The sequence below is a fragment of the Colletotrichum chrysophilum genome (assembly GCF_026319265.1).
Source record: "Colletotrichum chrysophilum strain AFK26 chromosome Unknown scaffold_4, whole genome shotgun sequence".
NCBI classification, from domain to species: Eukaryota; Fungi; Ascomycota; class Sordariomycetes; order Glomerellales; family Glomerellaceae; genus Colletotrichum; species Colletotrichum chrysophilum.
This window is the reverse complement of record NW_026517291.1, coordinates 486,126-504,326: the sequence shown is the minus strand read 5'-3', so window position 1 is coordinate 504,326 and position 18,201 is coordinate 486,126. Positions and strand designations below refer to the sequence as shown.

General features: G+C 55.9%; 6 protein-coding genes across 6 annotated transcripts; 4 read left to right on the top strand and 2 right to left on the bottom strand.

The window, feature by feature from the left end:
* Nucleotides 1–10: 10 nt before the first annotated feature.
* COL26b_001030 (uncharacterized protein) lies at nucleotides 11–1,664 on the top strand (the record flags this gene model as incomplete). The annotated part of the gene is made up of 2 exons (XM_053173990.1): nucleotides 11–156; nucleotides 212–1,664. The coding sequence occupies 2 exons, from the start codon at nucleotides 11–13 to the stop codon at nucleotides 1,662–1,664; spliced, it is 1,599 nt and encodes a 532-aa protein (XP_053042107.1).
* A 922-nt stretch (nucleotides 1,665–2,586) lies between these two features.
* On the top strand, nucleotides 2,587–4,065 carry COL26b_001029 (uncharacterized protein; the record flags this gene model as incomplete). The annotated part of the gene is made up of 4 exons (XM_053173989.1): nucleotides 2,587–2,652; nucleotides 2,826–2,911; nucleotides 2,975–3,634; nucleotides 3,693–4,065. 4 exons carry the CDS (start codon nucleotides 2,587–2,589, stop codon nucleotides 4,063–4,065), a joined length of 1,185 nt encoding a protein of 394 aa, XP_053042106.1.
* Nucleotides 4,066–4,461: 396 nt separating this feature from the next.
* On the bottom strand, nucleotides 4,462–5,598 carry TPC1 (mitochondrial thiamine pyrophosphate transporter; the record flags this gene model as incomplete). Its single annotated transcript, XM_053173988.1, has 3 exons — nucleotides 4,462–5,341; nucleotides 5,412–5,464; nucleotides 5,566–5,598. 3 exons carry the CDS (start codon nucleotides 5,596–5,598, stop codon nucleotides 4,462–4,464), a joined length of 966 nt encoding a protein of 321 aa, XP_053042105.1.
* Nucleotides 5,599–7,815: 2,217 nt separating this feature from the next.
* Nucleotides 7,816–9,009, top strand: COL26b_001027 (uncharacterized protein; the record flags this gene model as incomplete). The annotated part of the gene is made up of 1 exon (XM_053173987.1): nucleotides 7,816–9,009. The coding sequence occupies one exon, from the start codon at nucleotides 7,816–7,818 to the stop codon at nucleotides 9,007–9,009; it is 1,194 nt and encodes a 397-aa protein (XP_053042104.1).
* A 1,349-nt stretch (nucleotides 9,010–10,358) lies between these two features.
* COL26b_001026 (uncharacterized protein) lies at nucleotides 10,359–11,328 on the top strand (the record flags this gene model as incomplete). Its single annotated transcript, XM_053173986.1, has 2 exons — nucleotides 10,359–10,560; nucleotides 10,706–11,328. 2 exons carry the CDS (start codon nucleotides 10,359–10,361, stop codon nucleotides 11,326–11,328), a joined length of 825 nt encoding a protein of 274 aa, XP_053042103.1.
* A 2,098-nt stretch (nucleotides 11,329–13,426) lies between these two features.
* Nucleotides 13,427–16,049, bottom strand: COL26b_001025 (uncharacterized protein; the record flags this gene model as incomplete). The annotated part of the gene is made up of 3 exons (XM_053173985.1): nucleotides 13,427–15,727; nucleotides 15,781–15,984; nucleotides 16,047–16,049. 3 exons carry the CDS (start codon nucleotides 16,047–16,049, stop codon nucleotides 13,427–13,429), a joined length of 2,508 nt encoding a protein of 835 aa, XP_053042102.1.
* Between the last annotated feature and the right edge of the window lie 2,152 nt (nucleotides 16,050–18,201).

The following is an 18,201-nucleotide window of genomic DNA, read 5'->3' as shown; positions in this document are numbered from 1 at the left end:
AACCGCGACCATGAACAACGAACAGTTTCGGAAGCTGCTAGGCGCGAACTCAACCAAGTCATCATCACCCAGTAATGGAGCCACTCCAGGCATCGCCACGCCATCTGGCGCTGGTGCTCTGGGATCGCGACAACGGTCAAGCATCCCAATGACGCCGTAAGCTTCCTTGACATGCATCACTTCAAGTATCTGACTAACTCGCGTGTTGCAGCCGGTCTGTTGGTGGCATGAACCCTAGAAACGAGTTTGCGCGACAACTTGCTGCTAGAAATCAAGCAGCTCAGCCCCAGAAGAAGTTCCGATCGTCAGCGCCCAAAGGATCCCGACTCGCCGAAGGCTACGTGGACCGATCGAAAGAGCGGTACGATGAAGAGGAAGACGATCGTGCGAAAAGGATAAAGGCGTTGGAGGAGTCACTCAAGAACGAGGAGATTGGCAAGGAGACGTTTGAGAAGCTCCGCAACGAGATTGCAGGAGGCGACATCTCCAGCACGCATCTGGTAAAGGGGTTGGACTTCAAGCTCCTGGCGAGGATACGAAGAGGTGAAGACGTTTGGAACGACGAAAAAGACAAAGAAGAGAAGGAGGAGGCGCCCCCCGAAGAGGACATTGATGAAGCATTCGACGAATTGGAGGAGTCAGAGGTGCAAGCTATCGAAAAGGAAACGGTCAAGAAGAAGGGCCAGATGGCATCTATAGCGCTTGCACCTGGGAAAAAGAGAACACGAGACCAGATTTTGGCGGAGATGAAGGCTGCAAGAGCGGCTGCAAAGGCAGCGCAAGACAATCTGGGCGACAAATTCAGGAAGATTGGAGCGAAGCAAAAGCCCGGAACTCGCATTGAGCGAGACAGCAAGGGCCGCGAGGTTCTTATCATCGTCGACGAAGACGGTCACGAGAAGAGAAAGGTCCGAAAAGTACAACCAGGGGTAGAAGAAGAGCAGAGGAAGGAGTTCATTCCGGATAAGGACGCGAAGCCGCTTGGCATGGAGGTTCCTGAATTCTACAAGAAGCAGCAGCAGCAGGAAGCCGAGGAAGATGACAACGATGACATTTTCGCCGACGCGGGAGACGACTACGATCCGCTTGCTGGCATGGACAGCGATTCGGGTGAGGACGACGAAGGCGAGGTAAAGGACAAGGAGGCGAAGGAGGACGCCAAGGCAGAACCCAAATCCGACTCGACATCAATGGCACCACCTCCCAAGCCAGCCGCCCCGCGCAATTACTTCAAGGACTCCAAGACGGAGCTTATTTCATCACAATCCATCAAGGCACCCTCTATGGAAGACCCTGCAATCATGGCAGCGTTCAAGAGGGCCGCACAGCTCAGAGCAGCAAACAAGGAAGAGAATAATGATGAGGATGAAGACGACGAAGAGGCCAAGGCCCGCGCGGCACGTCGCAGGAAGATGCTGGAGTCGGTCGACCGTGATGCCGAAGATCTGGACATGGGCTTTGGCACCAGCAGATTTGAGGATGAGGCCGACTTTGACGACCAACCAATTAAGTTGTCTCAATGGGGCAACGACGATGACGACGAGGGTGGACACGGTGGCAAGACGAAGAGAAAGAGAGGTCCCAAGAAGAGAAAGGGCGACGGTAACAACGCAGCAGATGTGTTGAGGGTCATGGAACAGCGGAAGGCGGCGGAGAAGTCCTGAATAGCGGAGGCAGCATAGTGAGTAAAGCCGTAACTTCAAGTAAGTGATGGCTACACTTGCAAGGCGACCAACAGTATCATCGTCATAGTCACGCCCTCTTGATTGTCTCGTCTTGGCCTCTCAACGCCGCCTGGACGACATACATATCGCATGCCTTATCACTGCCTCAGGCGTGCTGCATAGAGGCAACATGGACCTAACCTAGCTTCAGAGGGAAAAATGACGTTGGAGATATCAGAGTTCGATGACTCAGCAGCAGATGACCTGCTGCGAGACCCGGCAAACACGGAAGTGTTTTCGGTGGTGGTGCTGGGTCTGCTGGACCTTCCGAAACGGGCGCATGTCGAGTGCTCGGAGGACACCGCCTCATTATCAACAGCCGCGCACCTCCGCTTGAAGCTTCGTCTCGCAGTGTTTCTCTGAGGTAATCGCCCGTGGGGTCCACCGCCCCAAGATCTCGGCACTCCGTGTGTCTGTAGGGCGTAGGCACCAGTGAAGGTGACAGGAGAGACCGTTCATAGGGTTTCGTCTAATCAGAATCAAAATAAAACACCGCAGACATGATTATCATGTGATGGGATTGGCCCAATCTTTTTTTCTCCCCGTTTGGGCACCCGCCCAGGTGCCCATCCACCCATCCTCCGCCTGTCTCCGTCTGTTTTCTTAGGCCAACGGCTCCCCCGCCCCCGTATCGAAAGCCCCAGAGGAGGGGCCCCCGTGCCCGTTTGGTTGGTGTTATCCACTGTGAGTGGGAACGCTTCCAACGAAGCGCACGGCGACCAGTCCGTGGCTGTTTACCTGCCGCGGCGGCCAACCCTCGCATACCTGGCTGTCCGCCGCCCTCATCTCTGTCCGACATCCTCAGCGATTCCGTGGAATTCCATATCCCTCAATTTTGGATAATACAGTTTTTTGAGCTACCATGGTTGACCTCAAATTGACGGAACCCACAGTCCCAGTCTGGCTGGACTGCGACCCGGGCCACGATGTGAGTTGCCGCCGTCATCTTGTTGTGTGGTGTGAGGGGGCCATGATGAACCTGCATGCCTCATGAGTCTCTTACTCACACGCCGCATGCAAAACAAAAGTCATGCACGACACTGCACTTAGCCACTATCGGCCTGTACGGAAACCAAACTCACGCTGACCGAACCTCACCAGGACACATTCGCCATCCTCCTCGCCGCCTACCACCCCACAATCAAGCTACTGGGCCTTTCAACCGTCTTCGGCAACGCCCCCCTAGAGTAAGCCATACACACGATGAACCCCCTCGTACGCATGAATACTTCATACTAACAACATCCCAGAAAGACAACCGCCAACGCTTCGTCCATCCTCACGGCGATCGGCAAGCACAATGACATCCCCGTCTACGTCGGCGCCGCCAAGCCCATGGCCCGGCCGCCCATGCAAGCCGCCACCGACATACACGGCGAATCCGGCCTCGACGGCACCGACCTCCTCCCGCAGCCCCTGAAGGCTGCCGACCGCACCACCCCGGCCATCGACGCCATGGCCGCCGCCCTCTCCGCCCAGGCGCCCGGCACCGCCTGGCTCGTTGCCACAGGCTCCCTGACCAACGTCGCGCAGCTCTTCGCAAAGTACCCGGACCTCGTCGCCCACATCAGGGGGCTAAGCATCATGGGCGGCGCCATCGGCGACGGCTTCACGGACATCGTCATGGGCAAGGTCGACGGCGTCGCGCGCGTCGGCAACTGGACGCCCTGGGCCGAGTTCAACATCATCATCGACCCGGAGGCCGCCGCCGCTGTGTTCCACAACAAGGCCCTCGCGGCCAAGACGACCCTCGTGCCCCTCGACCTGTCGCACCAGGTCCTCGCCACGGAGGAGGTGAGGGAGCTGCTGCTGTACGGGAAGGACGCCGCCGGCGAGAAGACGGGTAAGGGCAAGACCACGCTGCGGCAGATGCTGGTCGAGCTTCTTATGTTCTTTGCCAAGACGTATAGGTATGTGTGATGATATGCTTGTGTGTGCGTGTGTATGAAAAACTGACTGGCGGTACAGCGACGTCTTCGGCATCACCGCCGGCCCGCCCCTCCACGACCCCCTTGCCGTGGCCGCCGTCCTCACGGGCACCAAGCACGAGATCCCCTTCTACGACTTCGACACCAAGAAGGGCAACTGCGTCAAGTACCACGAGCGCTTCGACCTGACCGTCATCACGGAGGGATCTCTTGAGGATGCGAAGGAGGGCAAGGCGCAGCTGGGCAGGACGGTCGCGAAGCTGCTGGAGCCGGGCAGCGAGGGCGTCAGGATACCCCGCGGTCTCGACATTCCCATGTTCTGGAAGGTCATTGAGGAGTGTACGGAGCGGGCGGATCGGGTCAATGCCGGTGAGGTGACGGGGTTGAAGGAGAATGGTCCTCTGGAGAACTAAAAAGTTGTCTGCTGGTGCGAGGTCTGGGTTGCATACGCCGTGTCAAGCCGCGATTGTCTAGCGAGTCTGCGTTCAGTATTGATAGACCAGCAAGTTTCAGCGCTTTGCCAAGACCTCTCACTCACGGTGCGACGAGAAGATTGTGAGGGTAAAAAACAACTCCGGCTCCCGCTGAGCATCAATCTCAGCAGCGCAAGTTGCTTCACGCCCAAGTTTTCCTACTCCGTTAACATGAACCCAACTGGATATGTATTAGGTCTAGATATGACTCTATTTTGAAAACTTCGTGGTTTCCGTTACTCCTCTGCTCAAACAGAGCCGCCGCTTTTCAACGAAGCCCAATCCTGTGTTCTATAATGGGGTATCATATGCCCTTCTATATTCCATTTCCCCAAGTCAAAATCGCTTCTCATCAGAGTTCTCTAATCTCATCAACACTCTCAGGACCCTCTCGTAAGTCCACACCGTAACCGCACTTCCTGGAGCGGCCTTGATAAGACTGACCGTCAAACCGCGGTACAGTCCCCGTATGCCTTCACTCGCAAAGATCATTCGCATGGCACGCACCGCCCCGGGATACTCGGGAATGTTCTTGTGCACGTATCGCGATCGCGTGGGGCCTTGCACCTGGATACGTTTCCGCACCAGATCAAGGGGGAAAACGGCTGTCTTGGACATGACGCTGGCCATAACACCAGCCGTGGCGTCGCCACCGCCCCATGGTAGATGCAAGTCACCTAGCGGCAAGCGCAGACCTTCATACAATGCAAAGAATATGCCCATGTACGGTACGATCTGCGCCACACCGGGCCCGAGCCCTCGGAAGAAGCCGCGGGGTCCTTCGTCTCGGTAGATGTCGGTGACGGCGTGTCGAAGGCCAGTATACACCCGTTCGTTCCCCTGCGCGGCAAAGCGAGTCCGCAGTAGGTCGAGCGGATATGTGGCCGTCGTAGCGGCAGCTCCGGCGGTAGCTCCGGCGATGAAGGACTGGGCGGCGTTGGGGAGTCGGTTATCGGAGATACTCTGGAGCAATTGGGCCGTCGTGCGGTAGGTCGTAAACTGGACTGCCGAGTAGCAGACGTACATCAGTTCTGCTGGTACGTTGCCCTTCCACAGGCCTGTGACTCCCTCATTCGCGATGATCAGCTTCATGGTATTCAGAGTGCCCTTGTACACGGGCCCGCCCCTGGCGGTCTGGATCGACAGAGGGTCGGAGAGCGAGTGTGACTGCAGCTGGAGGCGGATCTTGACGACATCAAGGGGAGCGATTACAAAGCTTTCCCATTCAAGTCAGCGTTGGGTCACAAGTTTTTGACTTCCCATCTGGCAGGTGATGGATGGCATACCGAGCAAACAGACCGGCGGTGGCGCCGGCCGTTACAACCTGCAGGCGGGAGCCCTGGGCGGACAGTGTGTAAGCATCGTGACGTTTCGACAGCACATGCAGACATGACGGCAGCGAAATCGGAGAGGCCGTTCGTGGGGGCAGTGTCGCCTTACCTCATCTTTGAGGCGTTCGCCGCTGGGCGACATGCATCCGGCTGTGTCCTCGTGGGGACCTGCGTAGAAGGCGTGTGAAGGGAGGACGAGACTGGCAGGGCAGCTCGTAGTGGTCGTCGTCGGAGATGCGCGACTTGATTTCGGGACCGTAGGACGAGGTTTATCAGGGTCAGATGAGTCGCGTGTCTCTGGGAGTTCGTCCAAGCGGCGCGGTCCGAGATCTCAACGACGGGGCGTCTTCCCGCAGTTCTATCGGCGTGGCACTGCTCGGCAAGTCGAAACAACCAGATGGCGGCTCCAGCGAGTGAGGCTGAGGGGTCTCAATTGAGTAGAAACTTGTTTGAGGATCGTCCCGGTGATGGCTAGAAACCGAATGTCGAGGGTCTGTCCGCTGTTCGTTTCGATGTTGGTTCTTTTTGGCTAATCTCAATTCCGTTGGACGTCTGTTCGTCGCTCGCGTGGGAAATTTTCAGGTTACCTAAGATGGACATCTTGGGTGAGATACCTAGCTCCCGTCCACCCACGCCCAGGACCCCCCAAGCATTGTGACGCAATGCTGATGGTAGCGCGCTGTCAGGGAGATTCACCACTGCATCTTGGGAGAGATAGCGCGCTGGAACCCCACTGCGGGCGTCACTGTAGCAGGGGCACCCGCCTTCTCCATGCAAATTTAGTGGGCATAGCCACGCAGGGTCTGGTCCCTTTCACCCGTGCGGGCCAGGCGAAGGAGATCAAAGACGTAGAGAGAGAGAGCGGATGCAAGATGCAAATGCAAGTCTTATTTGGACTGATGGTCGACGAGAGCGGGTTGCCATCTCACGGGACTCGTTGCGAGACGTGCAAGAATTGGGAGGAATTTTTTGATCTCATCAAAACCACGAGGCTGCGTGCTTGTCCATGTTCTCGTGACTGCTTGCGTCTTGTGACCACTGGCAGCTCTGACGACACTGGTTGGCAACCTACCCATCTGGATTAGCATCTGAAAGAGATGAGAGGGGAACGCCTCAGTCAGGAGGAGTTGCCGAGAAGAAACGACCTTATCAGGACTCGGAAGGAAAGACGATGTCGGTAGGTAGACAATCACCAAGACATGTTCGAATGTTTGGAAAAAGTATCGTAATGTGAATCTACCATGGAAGCGTCCTGACAAATGTCTTTGTCTCATCAATGCCCGGCAACTGGCTGTTTCGAGGGGCACTCGAGTAGTGTAGGCAGCAAGGTACCTTGAATTCGCAGCGAAAGACTCGGTGTACGGCAACGAGGGACGGCAACAGATGGGCATGGAGGGTACTCTCGAGGTCCAGCATGGCCACAATGTACTTCCCTGTCGTCGGGGTAAGAAACCAGCGAAGTCGAGACGAATGGAAGACGACCTAAAAAAGGGCAGGTCGAGGCAAGTGGGCAGCTTCACCCGGATTCTGGGGGCTCCAGTAACACGTGCCAAAGTTGGCTCGTCAGTGTCTCTGCTCTCGAGCGGCCTGTTCCTAAGCAAGATGCGGCAAGGTCATTGGCTCATCGCTAGTGGTTCCCTCCGTCCGAGACGACTCCCCTAGGCGGAGTCGCAATTGCCTTTGAGGTGCCTCCGCATTGGCTGGAACCGCCTGTCTTGGCGTCCCGGCCGCCCCTCGCCCCCCTCAGTGTGGGGAGCAGCCCCCCGACCGAACGCTGAACTCGATGCGCGACCAGCGGGAAAACCCAGTCACCCAGACCAGCCCTGGATGGGGCAGGAGCCACACGGAGCCTACGACACGACACTAGACACTACACTGCAACTGGACACTGCACCTCAAGCTCGCCCATAGCACCGCCGACTGCCGTTCCGCCTGCGTAACAGCCCCGTCGACTCGACCGAGTTAGGCTTTCTGCCCGCCTTCCTCTCCTCTTTTCCATTTTCTTTATCATAGATGCGACTTCCCCTTGTGTCGTCACGATCCTATCTCTTTGCTCTCTCAATACTTACTTTACTACTCACCCAACTTCGATACGCCAAGGCAGAGATTTCAGAGTCAGGCTGACCAGCAAGACATCCATCTACCCCCAGCAGTGGCTGCATGTGATATCGTTACCTACCTTACCTTACCGTACACCTGGCCATCCGCACTACTACTACTACAACTACTACTACTACCGCCGTCTCTGTGACTTGGCCACCGCCCCTTGCCTCCCATATAATACTCCACGTATCCCCCGCGAGGAGTGTTGGCGAGGAATCCCAAACTACCAATCTTTACCTCCAACATCACAACCACAATGGCGACGACAACATCACCGCCTATGCCCAACATCGGCGGCCTGCTGGCTCCCATCTTGCCCGCCTTGCCTCCTGCCTCTATCTCCACACAGCCGGCCATCGGCGTCTTGCCGCTGCTTAGCCCAATCCTGAGGCAAAGAGTTCAGCTCCTCTCAGAGTCTAGCACTGAACCCTGGATTCGCCTGCTTGCCTACGACACAGACAAGGCATCAAGACTGAGCGAGATTGTCCAGAGCGGTAGACTAGAACCCCATCCTGTATCAGGCGAGGTCGAGGTGGACTGGGAGTACGATGCGAAGACGCGATACAGGCGACTCGACTTGGAGACGTTGCAGGCGCTCGTTGTACTCGAGGAGCTCGAACTGTCGTTTCGTCTCATCTACTGCGTCGGCGACAAGGACGGCGGCGGTGACGGTTGGAGAGTCGGCGAGGTTAGCGTCGTCGACAAGAATGCTCCGTTCGGCGACTTTGGTGGCTACTCGACCATCGCGGAGGCTGAGAAGGCCCATGCAGACGACAAGGCATCGAAGACGAGCAGCTCCAAAACCCCGGCTGCAAGCTTTGACGCTGCCGAGGCCGACGAGGATGAGGATGACGGCTACTGGGACCGATATGACGCGACGCCTGCTCGTACGCCTGCCAACCGAACGCCAGCAGTCAAGCGCTCGCCTGCACCACACGCATCGCAAGCGTCGCAGCTCGGTGCGTTCCGTACAGACTCGGCAGAGGATGCCTACTATGCGCAATACGATTCTGTGCAGCCGGCGATGGATGCTCACGATCCCCATGAGGAGGTCGAGGGCTTCGATGTCGCACCGCCTTTGGGTCTGGGTACCGTTGTCAGCCAAGATATCTCGGAGGCAGGACTCACCGAAACCAACGGCTCTTGGACGATGGCTGAGCCGCCGCGTTCGCCCTCCATCCACAGCCAAGACGAGGACCGGGCGGCCGTACTTCTCCACCCCCGCCCGGCCTCAAGCGCCAGCAGCAACGGAAGCCGCATGGTCGAGAAGCTCGAGGAGACCGCCGAGAAGCAAGGCGCGAATGAGTTTGGCGTAAAGCAGCACGTGTCAAGAAGCCTTCGCAGCCTCTTCCTGCTGGCACGCTCGTCTGGCATTGACAGGGAGGAGTTTGAGCGGCTCGTGAAGACCGAGCTGGATGTCCTCGGCATGATTGAGGATGAGGAGGAGTGATTTTGAGGCTGACGGCCTTTTGTATATAAGGAGTTCTTGTGCTTGGTGGTGTTCCGTGGGGATATCCGTTGGGTCAGGATGATCATTTGGCATAGGTCGGCTGCATGTGTATCGGCGTTAAGTCTTGGCCATATATCAACAATTCAAAGCGAAAGCTATTCAGATTAATCATTGGAAGAAAGTGAAGAGTGGTGTCAAAAGCGAAGAGACAGATATGTTCAAGGTCTTGAACATCTGAGAGCTCAACAATTCGAAGCAGCTAGGAACGGAGATCTAGTCTCAGTGCTAAGCCAATACCTACTCGACATGTGCAGTGTGCTTCTTAATCTCGAGAGGGCGACCGAGTCGAGGGAACGAAATGTAGAGCGAATTAAATCAGGAGGCAGCGAATTTTAATGAGGGTGCTTTGGCAACGGCAAATATTGATGTTCTACTCGAAATGATCATGTCGAAGGAGGGATTGTCAGGTAGCCCGCTATCGCGCCAGTCCCAACTGTTGTGAACTCTGTACGAGCCTCGGCACCCTTCATCGGTCCAGCAAGAGGGGTAAAATGAGGCGACGCATGCCGGGGCCGTCCGATCTCGACTGGAATAAGCGCGTCCAATTTTGGGCAAACATGGAATGGCAGAACCTCCCGCATGATCACACTAGTAAGGTTGAGATTAGCCGCCCACGCGATCGTCTCCGCGTCAAGATCACGGTGCTCCAGGGTCAGGGTTGTGCGATGCGTCCTTACGGTTTTAAGCGCCCTTCAAAGAGATGGGCGGCTAAGTAGGCGGCCAGGGTCAAGAGTCGTACGTGCCGCCGCCGTTGGTGTTGCTATTCCCATCTCCTGTTTTCGATGGCATTCATGTTGGTGATCGACAGATGAGAGTGTTCCGGTGGCATGTTGCATAACGGCCTGAGCTTGAATCTGCAGACTGCCGGTCTGCTGATGATCGTGGTTCGGGTTGCTCAAAACGGAAGTCATTCTTTAGGATGTAGGAATCGACCCAGAGCTTGGGTCGCATTCCCGGGGGCCGAATTCAATATGGTCACCAACATGAGATGCAAAGATGTTGATGTTGGACGTGGAACGTAGCTTGTAAGTCCTGATGAAGCCATCACCAACAAGCAGCCCCTCTTTCCCCATTGGCCGAACTACCCCCCTAAAGTGGGCAAAATGTACCGCGCACCGTTCACGCCTCAATCGTAAGGCCACCAAGCGCCAATTGCAGCGGCACGCACCACCACGAGCCGCCCAAAAAAAGTTCACCACCAAAAAGCGACTTGCACCAGACTTGGGAGAGACGTCGTGACGGGTCGAAACCAACGCGGCGGAACATCACCACCCACCACACACACAGCCATGTTCCGCTCAACATTAAGGATACCGCGCATGAGCGTGGCCGCGCGAGTGGTGCGCCAGCAGCGCTCAGTGCACTACGTGCCCCAGCTGAGGCACGACTTCAACGAGGGCGTCCCGGGGCTGCTCTCCGCCGACGGCTACGACATGGCTTGGACGCAGTACATGACGCTGATGATCGACAAGCTCAATGCTCTGACAGCAGGTTCGTCTTGTTCCTCCTCGCCTCGTTCGCCATGTACCAGCCTGCGATATACCTACCACTGCCCCGGAGCTCCCAACGGGGAATGACATGCCACACGCCAATTGGACCCTGGAGAAAGACTGAGGGCTAACGTTCACCCTCCCAGGAACCGACCTTGAGCCCCGCGACCCGAAGCAGATCATCCTCGCCACGGCCCGCGACCCCGACCAGGCCCCGATCTTCAACCACGCCTCCATGGCGCACAACACGCACTTCTTCTTCAAGCACCTCACCCCGGACCCGAAACCGATGCCACAGCCGCTGGCCGATTCGCTCCTCCGCTCCTTCTCTTCGATCGAGACCCTCCGCCGCGAGATGATCCTCACGGCCTCCGCCATGTTCGGCCCGGGCTTCGTCTGGCTCGTCAAGAACTCCCAGGACGAGTTCAAGGTCCTCACCACCTACCTCGCCGGCAGCCCGTACCCGGGCGCCCACTGGCGCGGCCAGAACGTCGACATGAACACCGTCGGCAACACCGGCACCGCCAGGCCCTACTTCGACAACGTCGTCAAGGCCCAGACGTCCGGCTCGAAGCCCCCCGGCGCCCTCGAGGCCCACCCCGTCCTGTGCCTGAGCACGTGGGAGCACACGTGGCTGCGAGACTACGGCCTCGGCGTCGGCGGCATCGGCGGCAAGAAGGCGTTTGCTGAGGCGTGGTGGGAGGTTATCGACTGGCAGGCCGTGCATGAGGCGGCCCATCTCACTAGCCGCCCTGCCATGAGGGCATGAAGTCGATGAAGGCGTTTTGTTGCATGGGAGAGGGTGAACCACGGCAGTCAGGAATGAAGCTGAGATCCTGTGATACGGATCTCCCGCCTGGATATGCGCTGTGGCGGCGGTGGTGGTGATGTAGGAATTACAACAAAAAAGGAATTGTATGAATAGACATCCGCATATACAGATGAAGCCAAAATGTACTATGCTGTACTACTAAATATCTCAACCCGCTGCAACCACGCTCTTTGGCTTGATGCAGTCTCAGGTGGTTTAGTTGACGTTGATGCTGCGTCTGGGGGAAATTTCGACCGCAGAATTGCTGGCCCTTTCATGTACTGCTCGACCCAGATTGTACGGCGGTCATCATCACTCACAGAAGGAGCCCTGCTCTGACTCCCTACCGGCCGAGCTTTTCCAAATTCATTGCACCTGTGACACAATCCCAATGACGGATGACTTCAATCTTGACCCTGACGGAGCTACCGACGTACATCATGATGGGCGTCGCAGAAACTACAGCCCACGGAAACCAAAGATATCAGCGGCGTACCACTCCTTAAAATGTCGTTCGCGTAATGGTTTTCCCGGCTATGTCGAGTCTGGAACTCTGCTACCCTAAAGCGCGACGCTCAGCAGCATTGGCACATCATCAAAACCTCAGGTGATGTGAAGAGACATAACATGCCGTAGATATGAGGAACGTTACATGATTTGGTAAAAGAGGGAGTGTGGTATGAATTTACCGACATCAGGATACAAATTTCTCCAACCCTCACTTCACGTGTAAACACCAGGCTACAAGCATAATTTCCCTCCTACTTCTAGTAAAGCCCACATGAAAGACACTGCAGATCTGCAAAGTGGTATGAATTTACAGACTCAAGAGTATAGACGCTTAGGCAGTCTATCGATTACCGAGATGCTGCCAAAAGCTCGTTAAGTATAGAAATACTCTTGATGGATACGCGACTTCAGCCACAGCCTTTCTTTTATTGGCAACTCGTTGACTTTAGCCAATTATTTAAGCTCTTGGAATGATCCATTCTTGAGTGATACCATTGAGAACAAAAAATCGACCTCGTCACTTGTGGGTATAGCATTTACCCCAACTACCTTGAGATTACTGGCAACAACTTGTTCTCTTCAAAAACAAGAAAAGAAATGAGAAACTTTACGGCCTAACTTATACCAGTCTCCGTTTACATTTGTTGTCTTCGTGTTTCTCTAATACTTATTTTCAGGTTGATTGCTAAGTGCAAAGGAGGCAGGACTGCCTCAAACGATGTAGCTTCAACATTATGTCTCCAACATAGACCCCGAAGTTCTAAGCTGGGAAGGTTGGTCAAAGGCGACATGTAATCATTCGATTTATCCCTACAACGTACCACTCGGCACGTGATCTTTTAGTCACTTCGCAACATGAATCCACTTCACAAGTTGAGACCAAAAAGTCATGCATAACCAGACCCAGGCCTCATACGAAGCCCCTCACGGATCTCTTTCTCATTTTCGAGCTACAGAAGCTAGCTAGGTATCATAGGTGCCATCCCTAAACTTATATAAAATCAAGGAGCGTCTTTTCGTTTCGTCGGAGAGTGTTGAGGGGCGTGTTTGTGTGTGGTGATGTTTGTTGTATGCAAAGGTCATGTGGTAGTATGAGGTCAAGGTTGGTAGAAAAGAGGAAAAAGATTAAGCCAGTAACCAAATCCCCGTTCCTATCCTTTCCCTCCCCCCCGTATTTTTGGTTTCGTCAAAAATTCATCATCAACCCGGCGTCAGGTAAAGGGGGGAGGAGAATCTGAGCAAGGATATAACAAATGCCGCTATCCAGAACTATGCAACGCAATGAAAAAGAGAGAAACAAGCAAACAAAAAAGCAGACGCGTAAACAAGAAGGTATCCTTTTTGAGCCACTGCAGACTTGGGTCCTGAGGCAGGGTGCGTGCTTGCTTTCTTTGAAGTGAAATAAGAAATGCAAACGCGGGTCATTATCCATCATCATTTTGTTTTGGGTGTTTTTGGTTTATTTTTGTTTTGTGTATGACTTTCGCCTCCCAGGAGATTGAAAGATCGCGGAAAGGAAATTAGTCGTGCGAGAGAGGAGGAAGATTTAGATCATGTTGCCGTTGACGCTGACCTCGAAACCATCACCCTTCTGTCTCATGGCCTTGGCAAGCATCAACTCGCGCATCCAGTCGATGCGCTCGTCACGGCTCTTGACGGCGAAGTGGTGAGTCTTACCAGTGCCGTTGGCACCCTCGGCAGGGACAGACGAGGTCGAGTTGGAGTGGTGGTGGGTGAACCCGTTCAGGGCGCTCTCGCGCTTACGCAGCTTGGCGGCGTTCTTGTCTTGGGGGATAAGCTGGAAGCTGAAGGCAGCGACGGGGTCGCTCTTCTCGCGCGAGTGAGAGGAGAAGTGTACTGCGCGGAAGGCGGCGGAGAGCTTGCTCTGCGAAGCCAGGCTGGAGCACGCAATGGCGTAGTCGTCAATGTCGACGTACTCAAGAGTGCGGTCGACGGTGCGCTCGTCCTTGTGAACGGCCAAACGGGTACCCTTGAGGGTGCAGAAGGTATCGTTCCATTCGTGACGAAGCATCTTTGTCTTGCGCTTCTTCATGGGACCCTGGAAGGTGACACCGTCACGTTGAGCCTCCTCGACGGCTTGCTTGACAGGAATGGCGCCCGCAAGGTGAGAGATGGGCGGGATGGCTTGCTCAAAGGGGTGGGTACGCTCAACGGGCGACCAGGGGTAGTTGACGCGGGGAGGAGCTTGAAGAGGCTGAGTGCGGGTGGATGAACGGGGAGAACGAGGAGAAGAGTGCCTGGGAGAAGTACGAGCGACAGGAGTAGCATTGTTCTCGTCGAGGGCAGGTAGGACAGGGAACGAGGGACGGCGGGCAGAGGCGCGCGACTGCGTGCGGACGAGGGGCTGCTGCTTCTGCGTGCCTGCGCGGTAGTTCATCTCAGGGGGAACGGACTGGGAGATGTCGCGAGCGACACGGTCCATAGGGATGGCAGTGACGGGGACGTCCATCTCGGAGAAGGGCGTACCAAAACGGTAAGGGTTGACGGGGCTCTGCAAGTCTGGCGACATGGCTTCAGCTCGGTCCATGACATACGGGACAAAGCTTTGTTGCTGCTGCTGAGGAGACATCACTCTGTCGATTGGCTGAGTGACGGGCGGCACCGTGGATGCCCTGAGGTTGCTGGGACGGACAGGAGCCTGCTTGCCCGGGATGGACAGCTTCGGCAGCTTGCGAAGACCATCAGGCTGAGGCTTCATAGCAGGAGCGCCCATCTCAAAGGGAGGAGTAGGAGGGACGCTGTTGCTCTGGCGTCTCTGGAAATCAAGGAACTGACGGACGTTATCCTGAGGATCCCTTGAGGTGACGTTTCGCAGAGTGGCCTCCTGCAGGTACTGCAACGGTGTGGCGTTGCCGGGACCCAGGACGTCAGAAGATGCGACGACTGACGGGCCCGAGTCTGAGATGGGTCGAAGAATCTCCTTGGGAGTCAAAGCTCTGGCGGTCTCTGGGTTGCCGGGGTTGCCAGTGATGACCACCGTCTCCTTCTCCATATCGACGAAGGGATGCTCTTTTCTGAACGCCGCGATGAGACGTTGCTGTTTTTTGAAACGGGAGCAGTCCTCTCCTTTCGGGCAGTGATGAGGCTTGGGAACCACTTGCTCGATGCCGACAATCGACACAGACTCCATGGGGGTGATGATGTCGTCGTGGGACGCCTTCTTTTGCCTCCTCCTGCTGCTCTTTCTTGGCTTGAGGCTGCACTCGTCTGTCTGACGCTCTGCCGTCCTGATCTCGCGGGCCTCCTTCTTGACTTCGCGACTCGGTTCATCTTGAATGGGCGTCGGAGCGCGAGGAGAGCTCGGCCTGCTGTCGCGCAGAAGCTGGATTTGGTTCCACACTCTTGTCCTCATGCCAAATGACGGGATGTCCAACTCCTTAAGATCCTCAAACTTTAAAGTGATGAGGATGGGTCCGTTGATGTCGTTTTCCACGAAACGGCCAGCGACTGAGAGCTCAATGCCAGCATTAAGCATCGACTGCGCCACCATCTCAGGGGTCCACGAGACAAGCTCTCTCGACTGAAACTCTTCATAGGTAAATTGAAAAGGACCATTTTGTTGTCTTGGTACCGGCGGTGGCGGCAGCTTCGTGTATTTGAAGTCGTCAAATGGTCGTGCTGTCTTTGGAGTGACAGGAGACAGAGTCAAGATGGCCTCGTCGAAATAGCTCTCCGCAGAAGAGCGAAACAGATGCGGTCCCGACGGTCCCTCGATCGGCTTGTTTAGTGACTGGATATCGGGGTACGCCACCCGACCCTGGCTTGACCTCGGTGTTGGGATTTCATCGTAAGACGAAAGAGTAGTAATACTGGGTTGACCACTCGACTGCGCGCAAATTAGCAACTGCAAAGTAATGGTTGCCGTGCGCGGGAACTTACCGAGTTGACACTTATACGCGGAGAGTTGTCTTCAAGTTCGCTGAGCACTTCATCGTCCCATTCCATATCCATGAACTCGGTTGCTACTGAACTTGGCCTTTGAGGCTCGCTCTTCAGGCCAAAGAATGTGTCGCGCATGGGAACCTTCTCGCGCATCTCGCGATGCAGGTGACGGTCACCCCTGGCGTATTCGTGTACATATTCCTGCGACAGGAGAGTCAGCATCATTGATACCAGAAGCCAAAGCCTGCAGCGAAAGTTCGTACCATTTTGTTGTTTATATGTGTGTAAGTGAGATCGCAAATGCGGAAAGTGGGGTGACAATGAGGCTTGAGCTGGCTGTAACCGGCTTGCGGCTTACAGCGCAGTGCAGCCTCTCTGGGGGCTTGTTTTGCTTTTCCGGCCGAGAAGGCGGGTAAAACAGCGCCGTTGCCGGCAGCTCTTTTGGTCTATGGGGAGGGGGAGAGATATTCTTGATGATGAAGCCTGTAGATAGTCGAGACGCACGCTTGGGACGACTCGAGTTTGGGAATCAAGATAGGAAAGCCAAATGAAGCCAGCAGCAGACAAAAAGGAAAGGAAACCAAAACCAAAGCAAAGCTGGATATGCTCGGATGGTATGCCACGGGTCGCAAAAGAGAAGAAGGAGGGGATGCGGTACACGACGGGCGCCTACCGCGAGTTATGTATGTCTAGTGCGTCCATGAACAGGGGCCTGGTAGAGTTGGGCGGTAAATAGTTACCGGGGTTGGCAGAGGAGAGGGGAGGAAGAGGAGGAGAGAGACCCATGGTGGTTGAGGTCGGATCACACAGCCAGCAGCACCTTGCTACTGTAGCGCAACGCAACGCAACGCACGCACACACAGCAATCCCCTAGGGAGGTAAGGTAGGTAGGTATTGACCCCCCTTGCCCATATGCAAGCTGGTTCTGGTGTGATTCGACGGGCAGCACTCGCAGCCGGCGGCGATAGCGGCAGTGTCGACAGGCCAGGCACTCACCTGGGTGTCTGTCAGGTTGAAAAAGAATATAATAATAGCGCCCAGTGGCCCCAGTGGTTGCGTGGATCGGGTGGTCGAGCTGGCGACGGGCCCAGCCATGGACCCCATGGACCCCATGGCATGGCATGGCCTGGCATGGCGTACGAATACTTAGACGAGGATAGACGAGGGAGCAACGAAAGGGGGGCCCTTTTCGGGGCTGGGCGAACGAGACCGTCACCGGCGGGATATCTTGGGGTGCGTATCCGTACTGCGCGGCCGTTGAGAGGTGAGAGGTGGTGAGGAGAAGAGGGAATTTGGCCAGGACCTGGTTCCCCGGCCAAAAGGGGGGTGTGAAGATGTGTGTGTGCCGGACGACATCCATGTGGACAACGGCGCACAACCGAGCAGCAAGCACTTGCACCTGCAGTTGCAGTGAAGCCGGAAGAAGTAGGAGCAGCAGGAGAAAGAAGCCATGCCATGCTTCCAGACGCACTCTCAGCACACACACGGCGCAGGCACGACGCAGCACAGCAGCCAGACCCAGACCCGACTGGGCAGGAACAGCAGGAAGAGCCGGCCGGCATGAGAGAAGGGGTGATGGTTGAAGAGAGAGAGGCAGGTAGAGATGCAGAGGACTGACTTTGTGGAACGAGTACAGATACTGCAGTCTGCGGTAGAGGAGAGGAGTAGAGCAGAGCAATGGAAAGAGTTGATGCGGATGGAGCTCAGAGGAGAAGACCAGGATGGAGGGTCGGGATGGGCGCGAAGCTACCCCCGTCCCTCGCTGCTGATTGGGCGGATGCGGGAAAACTCCCGTGCATAGCGCAGCCGACGGACATGAATGCGAAGCTGCGAGGCGGCGCTGGAGCTTCCCATTGGCCTAAATTCACATTGTGCTACTTTATTTAAGGAAGCGCTAACACGCCATTGGCTGAAAATAAGACAGAACACCACCTAACCAGTGACCCCCGTCCTGCCACCACGGGCTCTAAGCGCCCGCGTCCTGTCGAGAACCTCCAAGCGTCTGCCGCCGCCAGCCAGTCGCCGTCGCCTGACATCTGCCTTTAAGTGGGGGCCGGCCACAGCTGTGAGTGCACTGTTCATAGCTACACATCACTTCACAGTCAAGCACAAGGTCCGTATGCCGCATCCACCACTTGCCACGCTAAGCTCGGCTCGCTCACTCACCTCACACCCTGGACCGGACCTTTTCTCTCGTCACTCACTCACTCATTCAATCGCTTCTTCCTCTTCTCACCTTGAAGCGACACACCCACCCCCGATGCCACGCTTTTGCTCCTCCTTGTCGTCCCCTCGTCCTTGCCCGCAATCTTCCTCCTGTACGCCCTCGACTCGCTGCTTTCTCTCTCTCTCGCCTTCACTCTCGGCTTCCCCACTCTGGACATCGAGTCAAAATCTACAGGCCCTGTCCATCACCTC